The 8,998-nt window shown below is 50.3% G+C and overlaps 1 protein-coding gene across 2 annotated transcripts in view; it reads right to left on the reverse strand.

The window, feature by feature from the left end:
• Positions 1-8,992, reverse strand: part of ADCY9 (adenylate cyclase 9) — a 58,863-nt gene extending 49,871 nt beyond the window's left edge. For both annotated transcript variants that reach the window (XM_042864050.1, XM_042864049.1), the window contains exon 1: positions 7,250-8,992. In XM_042864050.1, the coding sequence (XP_042719984.1) occupies positions 7,250-8,942 (1,693 nt within the window). In that variant the 5' untranslated portion in view covers positions 8,943-8,992. The remainder of the gene's footprint in view (positions 1-7,249) is intronic.
• Between the last annotated feature and the right edge of the window lie 6 nt (positions 8,993-8,998).

The following is an 8,998-nucleotide window of genomic DNA, read 5'->3' on the forward strand; positions in this document are numbered from 1 at the left end:
AGCAGGGTGGAGGAGGTCCAGCCACAAAGTTCAAAGGCCACTTGCTTAATCCAGGCTTTTCCTAAAGGAAATCTCAGCAACAAAAAGCTTCTCTTCCAAAAAATACCCATCTACCACAAAAATGTTTGTATTGACCTTCCTATGCCTCCATCAAAAACAAAAAAGACAAACAGCCAAAGAAAACCAACCTTACAACCACACAAAACAGGGAATATAATCAAAGACCCCAAACAAAATGCTGCTGTATTTTTTCTTCAGCAGACAGACAGACCCCCAGGCAGCAGGCTGACAATCTGACTATTGAGGTGGACAACAGGGACAGTGCTTGCACCCACAATGACATTCAGCAACATAAAGCCTTCAGATGGGAGAGAAGAAGCCATGGGGTGCCAAGCTATCACAGAAACTGAAACCAAAACTGGAGAGATTCCTGGCAAACCAGCATAAACACATGGATGTGTTAGTGTACGTATGTGAAGAGCAGAACTGAATGTTGCCTTTTGGTTGTTTTTGCTCTTTCGTGAAAAACAATAAAGAAGGCAGACATGCTTTGCACCATCATTTCACCAGGCAGGATTTCTAGATGACACATTCCTGTTTGCTTTGGTTTGGAGGTCACACGCAGCCTGTGGAATGAGACTTCAAGGTTTTCAGACAGCAAGCAGCAGAAGGGAAGCCTCCTCTGTGTAACAAAACAGCTCTCCAGACAAGGATTCCCACCACGACTTCTGGAAAGCACTGAGGCCACGGGCACCCAAACCTCCCTGGATGGATCCAGATGTGAGGTTCAGCTCACAGAGCATTTTCAGAAACACCCTCAGGGTGCACATACTGAAACACCATCCACAACTCACAGCCATTTCACACCATCAAGATTTTGAACTCCTTTGGGAAACGCTACCATGGAACACCAAAGCGTGAGCAAAGCTTCCCGCAGAGGTGGGTGCATGTGACTTCAGCAGCAACTCCAGGCCTTCTGTTTACAGCTCTGTGCCCACGGCAAATTCCAGCACTGTGATGTTTCATAACCACAGACGTACACGTTCGCTTCACATCCTCAGCAGAAAAATTCAATTAGCCATCACTACGGATTCCAGAAACCGGGCTGAGGCGTGGTGGGTGCTCCTCTTAAATGCTTCACTGGGATTATGAAACGACTATTAATACATTTTCTCATCCTCGTGTGGTATTTTTAAGAAAGCTCTCTGCTTCCAGTTGGTGCCAAGCAGCAAGTCAAACATCAAATATTATTCATATTGTCTCATTAGTATCCTACATGTACATACGTGATAAAATCTGTTTCATAATGTATCATAGGAGTGATGTTAGCCCCAAGACGACGACAGTCAGACTGAAAGCAAAACAAGTAAAAGCCTTTTACATAACGTTATTAAGTAAGAACCAAGTTCTAAAGCCTAGCGATAGATGGGAAAAGCCACCAAAGTCCCAGGCCAAGGCCTGAGAGCTGCTAGCAGGACGTCTCTTAGCAAGGTTCCCCCTCCTGGAAGCTGTGGCCACTCTTTCTGCTGCTGCAGCCCAAGCACTGACTACCTAGAAGCACTCCCCTCCTGCACAGCTCCCGTTGTCCAAACAGCGGATATTCAGAGCTAACAGCACACCCGGTCTCCCTGCAGTCATGCCCTTGCAGCAGCATTTCCTCATGACATCCTGTCCATAACACTGGCTGTGGCACAGCACTTCCAGATCTATCTGCTGCAGTCCCATCCAAGTCGGTCAGAGGATAAAGATGCCTCGTACCTCGTGGGACGGACCTCACGTGGCCATTAAACAGCAATTCAAATAAATAACTGCAACAATTGGACTCAGGAACAGCTACACAAAAACTAGAAGGGAGCTAATATACCTAACATAGCATACAAAGAACAGCTAATTCTATTCCATGCATTAGGAATAAGCATTATGCAGAGGGGTAGCAAAGCCCTAGACTACAGCAAGTCAGGATAAGCCCAAGTGCAGCAGCTGTGAGCACAGACACAAAAGGAAACAGTCAGCTTACCCTTGGAAAACCTCAGGTAGGCAGGGATCTCCAGCAAACACCCTCGCTTCCACTGCCAACCTTTAAATGAGGGCTGGAAAGGGGTGGATCCTGGCCCCAGCCCTTCCAGTCACTCAATACATTGCATGCACCTGAGCTCCCCTGGGCTGGCCCTGCCTTCCCCCCAGGTGCTCAATCACTGCTTCAGGCCATGACTTAGCATTTCCACTACAGATGGTATTGATTATTAACTGGTTTTCCTTTCCTTCTCTCCTCCTTTTTCCTGTTCTGAAAGCATAAGGTCCCATTACCTCTTCAGCAGACTTGACATCCCTGCCAGTTCCTCTTCCCTGCTCCAATTTGGAGGATTTTTCTCACAGCAGTGCTATTGCTATTTCATGCCCATAACGTGATCTCCAAATGTATCGAGCAAGCTGAAGACAACAGATTCAGCAGTAGTTGAAGACAACCAATTCAGCAGTGCAACACAAGGAACGAGAAGCACTGTCAGATTTGTAGCACATATTTAGGGGTGTTTAAATGGTTTGCAAAGAATTCCCACCTAAGTTATTGGAGCAAATACAAACCTAGAAGTTTGAAGGAGCACTTTGAACCCGAGGGATGCTTGCCTAATGAAAACAGCTGGAACATATTGGAACCAAGAAACTTGTCTTTCCCTACAGCCTCATACTGGGAGACTGAGCAGTGCAAGGCTAAAACATTTTTGGAAAGAAGGAAAGAGAAAATGTGTTCAGCGCTGTCAGCCTGGGTTGAAGGCAGCACAGAGGCTCTTGGCTCAGCAGTCCTACGGCAAGCAGCTGCACTTGCACACCCTGCACAGCCTCAAGGCAAGTTCCAACCGACTCCTGCAGGGCTGCCCCACGGCAGGTAGGTCAGAGTCCACTACAGTGTTAATGTGGCAGTGCTGATGAGCCGGCCCCACAGCAGCAGCTCCCGCTGGATGTTCAACATTTAAAGGCTGGGATTATTGTTATTTTTCTTCTTTTTGAAGGACAGAAGTGAGATCAAAAATGGTCTAAAAATAGCGGGGAATTTTCAAGTGTCAGCTGCAACGGAAGCAGGAGTCGCTGTCTCTCCTTACAGAGCCAGCAGGGATGGAGGCACAGAGAGCCACACACTGCAGAGCGGGGAGAACAGCTCTAATTCACCAAATTGACACTCTACAGCAACCTACAGAGCCAGAAATCCCAATGGAAGTGGTGCTTTAAAGCTGTGGAAGGAAGTTCTTACATCTTCCACCTGCCAGAGGGAAAAGCGAAGCTCATATTGTGAAACAACTGGAGGGGGGGGGTGGGGGGGGAAGGAGTTTAAAATAATCTATTCAAATCACACATCCGTCATGACAGGAGATGAACATAAATTATGTGTCTTTCGCTGTGTTTTGTCTTTTCCGTCAATCTTTCCCCCTGATAACCCTCAATATGAAGGGTTTCACTTAAAGAATAGAAAGTTCTCTTCCATTCCAACAGTCCCTCACATGCCTCTGATGACTGAATGGAGTACATAGAGAGCAGGGAGTTCAGGCTTGTGAGCTGCAGCGCACCAGTCTGCATGTCAACAACGATATTTCAGGCAGCCCAAGAATCAGAGTAGAAAACCTCTGCAGACACCATCACAGAGCCAGGCTGTGTCCCATGCAAGGACAGGGCTTACACATGGCTTTTCACTGCCTGCAGTTGGAAATCGGCGATTAGAACTCAGAGCCTCAAAAGCCAACAGATGAGTTTCCCCTAAATAACAAACCAGCTTAGGGGTGAGTCCTCTCAAGACAGATGTATTTTTCCACTTGGTGTTGGTTGAAGAGCCACCCAGCAAACATCCTTCAGCACTGGGAGAAGTTCGTCTTTCCACGTCTCTCTGCCTGGCACTGAAGGTGATAAGCACCAATACACAAACAAAACCAACCACGTTTACTTTCAGAAGAAGCCCCTTCGTCCTATCAGGCAATATTCTGAGGAAATTCAACCACCTAGATCCCTACAGCAGGGGGCTTGGAGCTACATGACCTTAAAGGTCCCTTCCAACCCAAACCGTTCCATGATTCTACAATGATTCCACGAACTCCTGCCTCAATAACAGCAGCGAATAGCTCAGATGGTGTAAAAATGACAAGCTGGCTGCTCAGCTTGAGACAGCCTGAGCAAGGAGCTGCCTAGTGGCCAACAGCCATGAATGTGGGGGGAACTTCGACAACAGTGACTTGCACCAGGCTAACAGCACACACACACCTCCCAAATGGAACCACGGCTCTGTCACACGATGCTCCATAAACAGAGCCAGCATTCTTCCCCAAGATGCTCATGCATTTTGAGTGCTCAAAACCGGACGCCGGTGACCCTGGTATTTCTGGGAATGCGGCTGGCTGGCAAACAGTGAGCGTGACCTCCTGAGCAGCAAGAGGGAGAAATGCAAACAGACGAGAAGAAATGGAGCAACAAAGAGCACAACAACAACATTTCCATAAGGACTTTTTATATCCTGAAAGGAGATCTCTGACTCCACAGAGGAGCCCAGAAGGGACACGTTAATGTCATCGTCTCATGTATTATGTGACTCTTGCTATCTCTCATAGCCCTCAATAAATCTATTTGCTGGGAAGCTTAGCTAGAAAACAGAAAATGCAAATTGTCTGAAATGCTACAGCAAAAGACACAAAGTGGACTCTGGGGTTTATCCATAGAAGACATCACAGCAACACTGCTCCCCTGTGCCTCCATCACCTCCATGGGGACGAGGTGCAGTGTGGACAGAAGGGCTGAGCAATCTCACAGTGACAGCAGACAGAAATGGGCAAGCGCTGCAAGGCCGTCAGTGGCTGTTTGTCCTTGCAAGTTTGGTGGGGCAAGAAGCCCTGCTGCTCGGAATAAGAAGGCATGGAAGCATCCTATCATTTATCAGCCAAAGGGGGAAGAAAACATAATTTCAACCTAGAAACTCTGATGACCCTCAAAGCAACATGAAGAAAGAGAAACTGAGTTATGTCCTGCATCCTCCCAAACACAGGCAGGGCAGCAGGAGGATGACTCAGGCACCTCTGCAACTGCTGTACCATGTCCCAAAACCCAGGGCAGAGCTCACATCAGCATGAGTCCTGAGCCCTCAGCACCCCACGCTGCTGAGGAAGAGCTGGCTTGGCAATGCTGGCTCAGCTTCAGCTAGCAGCAACGGCAGCACAGGCAATTAAGAGATAATTCACCAGGCACACGACATAAAAAATAGGATATCATTAAGATACCAAAGGTTGAAAGGAAGCTGAGAAGTGAAGTGTTGGTAGGGAAATAAAGCTTATGCCTGTTATCTCTGCAGCACTTTGATACTTGAAAAGAATAAGACACATGACATAATTAACCACAACAAACTTCCTCTGTTCTGCTGCTGCTATCAACTAATGCTCAGGGAAAACAGTAAGGCAACGGAGCTGCCTGAGCTGCATCAGCATGCTGCAGGGATAGCAGCCTGCTCGCAGGAAACCCAACCAAGAACTGAAGTCTGAGAAGGATCAAGAAGCAGCAGAGCTGGCACAGGGTACCACTCCTCTACGCAGTGCTCTTGTGGTCTCCTAGAAAACACGGGCAAATGCACGCAAGTATTTCAGAGCAGTACCATCAGTCTCCACAAGTCCATTCACGTCACTGTGATGAATGACATTGAGCACAGCTATAAATTTAGCAAAAACACTTAATTTCACTTGCTGCCAGCCCTTCACTGCATCTAGCCATAAAGTCATATGGAAGAAGGAAAAGAAGAGTTTAAACACCGCAGGGTTGTTTCTCTACAATCAGTACAGAAATCTGTTGTTGATGCTATTCTTTTTTTCGCCAGAAAGGCAAAATTCAGCTTGGGCTAACTGAGAGATCACAGCTGAGCCTTTTTTCTCCAAAGCACACTTCACACGTACGCATCGGCGTCGACCCATTTCAAAGAAATCCGTATTTTTAGAAGTCAAACAGAAAGCTCAACCCCAGCGCACACATCTGCTGCGGCTCCACGGCTCCCAGCCGCCAGCATCCGTGTGGATGTTTGTCCTCCCCACGAGCCTCATTTCGTGCTGGTGCTGCATGCACACAGCTCGTTCCCCAAAAATAAGTCTCTGTGTCACACCCCCAGCAGCACCTGCCAGGCGAGCGCTGCCGTCGCTCCCGGCGCTCTGCCCGTCCTCATTTGCTGACCTTTCTGCAGCCACTTTGGCCTCGTCCCGTACTTACGGCCCCAAACCTCTCCCTCCCCCACCCACAACGTTCTCCTGCAACTCCTTTGGTTCCTTCCACGCCATTTTCCATTCTTTCCCTATAGAAGGGTGTACATTTATAAACAGAACAAACAAACTCATGCCCTGTTTAAGGGCTTGCTACACAAGATTCTAACGAGATTCCGTGCTCGTTTTCACTTTTCTATGACCGGGGACAAACACCCCTGTGAGCCAGCAGCACGGCCATGGGGGCAGGTAGCTCCAGAGGGAGCTGGGCCAGCGTGTGCAGCTCTGTGCCACAAGCTCTGCCGGGAGTTTCATTGGAAAGCCAGTGCTCTGCAGAGAAGTGATCACCAGCTCCCTCACTCCAGCCGTACGAGAAGCCAAGTGATCCCCAGCTTCTTGTCCAAATCACCAATCTGCAGTTTCATTCGGAGCTGCAGACAGCACAGCATCTGCCAGCACGCTGAGCCACCCCACTAACTTTTTCCAGCGTCACTCTGAGCCGTAACAACTCGCTATCAAACTGCCAAACTCGCAGCGCTCGCTGCGTTCTGCGAATCCAGCTGTCAGCTTTCCCAAGTGCCTCCGCAGTCCCAACTCTTTCGGTGCCAACAAACTTTTCACAGATGCACATAATTTCACCAAACACATATGCTGTATGTATGGCACATGAAGTCAATTAACAAGTTTATTTACTGCACTGAAGGATGACACAACAGCACAACAAAAACCTCTTGCAGACAGCAAGCGCGTTCACCTTCTCCTCCCTACAATGCTACATGCTCACAAGTAGTTTAAAGGAGTTTTGAAGTCAAAGAGTGCTTTGAGTACTCCCCAAAAAAAGGCATGAGCTCCTTCACGCGCCTCATCACCACATCCTTCTCTCCAAAACTCCTTCAGCACTGCTGATCCCCAGCACGCCGACATACGCGTACAGCACGTTCAATGTGCAAGTCAACAAGCCCAAAGCACGCACTGGGGAAAATATATTCCCTTGTAAAAGGAAAAACAAGAGCCGAGTACAAAACAACAGCACGTACCTTTTAACTGGTCGGCCACCACACTCTGACCGACCCGCTCCGTCACTTTGCCATCCTCCATTTCATAACGGTCATCCAGATATTTTGCAGTAGCTTCCGAAATATGGACTTTCCCAGCCACCCCCAGCTGCTCCATCAGATTGGCCAGGTTGACGTCGTTGGACCACACGTCGAACTTGAACCTCCTCATTCCCAGGATGCCGCACAGCACCGTCCCGGTGTGGACGCCGACTCTCATGTTGACCATTTCTTTTTTCTCCTGGCAAAACTGCTCAATGGCTTTGATCATGCCCAAGCCCATCTCGATGCAGCAGTAAGCATGGTCGGCCCGTGGCTCCGGGCAGCCGGCCACGCAGTAATAGCAGTCCCCCAGCGTGCTGATCTTCTCACACTTAGTGTCCTCGCACAGGCGGTCGAAGCGCCCAAAGAGGTCGTTGAGGAGCCCCACCAGAGCGTGGGCAGATTTATTGGCGCTCATCTTAGTGAAGCCAACAATGTCTGCGAACAGAATGCTCACCTGCTCTATCTGCTGCATTTTAAAAGGCCGGAATATTATGGGGGTTTTCTGGATGGAGGGCTTCTTCTTTCTGTTCTTGGGGCTCGAGGTGGAATGACGTTTGATGGAGTTCTCGCTCTCATCATCGCCCTGTTTCATTAAGTCATCTGCTATTATTCTGGGCATAACAGAGTGAATCATCCTCTCTTTCAGGGCTTTTTCCACTTCCAAGTCTTTCCCGTGCATGATGGACTGCCCCACCTTCAGGAACGTGCTTCTGGACCTGACTTCGGACATGATAAATAAATGAATGCCGATGGCGTGGATGCAGATGTGAAGGAAGGCTTTGCTCAACAGCTCCCAGTAAACCACGCCGCCTCCGAGCGGCGTGAAGCAGTTCTCATCGCGGAAGCGATACCCAAAGGTCTCAAAGAGGACCGAGTAGGACAGCCCCAGAAACAAGCTCAGATACAGGGGTAAGTGCATCACCGTGTAGAGCAACAGGAGCACTTCAACACACATGGAGAAGCTGCCCACCTGCGACAGGCAGGTGTCTGCGGGAGCGGCCGGGGCCGTCCGGTTGGACACATCACCGCTCCCCGACAGGGGATCCAGGGCCTGGAACTGCGGGGCCAGCGTCAGGGCGAACACCAGGAGCGTGAGCGTCAGCGAAGTCCACACGTAACGACGGGCGTAGGCCTTGGTGAACGTGAAGGCAAAGAAGGCCAGGCACACCAAGAGGAAGCACAGGGCCGGCACCATGAACACCATCCGCTTCTCCCTCATGTGCACGCCGAAGTAGATGCCCCAGAGCAGGCAGGCCACGCCGATGTAGAAGAGGGCGTAGCGGAAGCGGCGCTGGGTCTGCGGGAAGCAGCGCTCCATGCACGCCTCCTCCAGGTTGGTGGAGTCGAACTTGGGGTCCCACCACCGGGACGAGGCTCTCTCGAATAGCTGCGGCAGTTTCTTCTGCCGGCGCGGGCCGGGCCCGCCGCCTCCGCCCGCCCGCCGGGCGCCCCCCGACTCCCCGGAGCTGCAGCTGGACGAGATGCTGTACTTGCAGCGCTTGGCCGAGGCGCAGCCCTGCTGCTGCCGCGGGTTGATCCTCACCGTCACGCTGTTGCTGTCCCCGCTGGAGTCGCAGCTCACCTCGGTGCTGTGGTGATGCAGCAGCTGCTGGTGCGGCGGGGAAGCCATGTTGTCGGTCCCTCCCGAGGAGCTCCTCCGCGTCGGATCCTTCGGGGCCGGGAGCG

The sequence above is a fragment of the Lagopus leucura genome, unplaced genomic scaffold (genome assembly GCF_019238085.1).
Source record: "Lagopus leucura isolate 7727_CA_CO unplaced genomic scaffold, USGS_WTPT01 Super-Scaffold_760, whole genome shotgun sequence".
Lineage (NCBI taxonomy): Eukaryota > Metazoa > Chordata > Aves > Galliformes > Phasianidae > Lagopus > Lagopus leucura.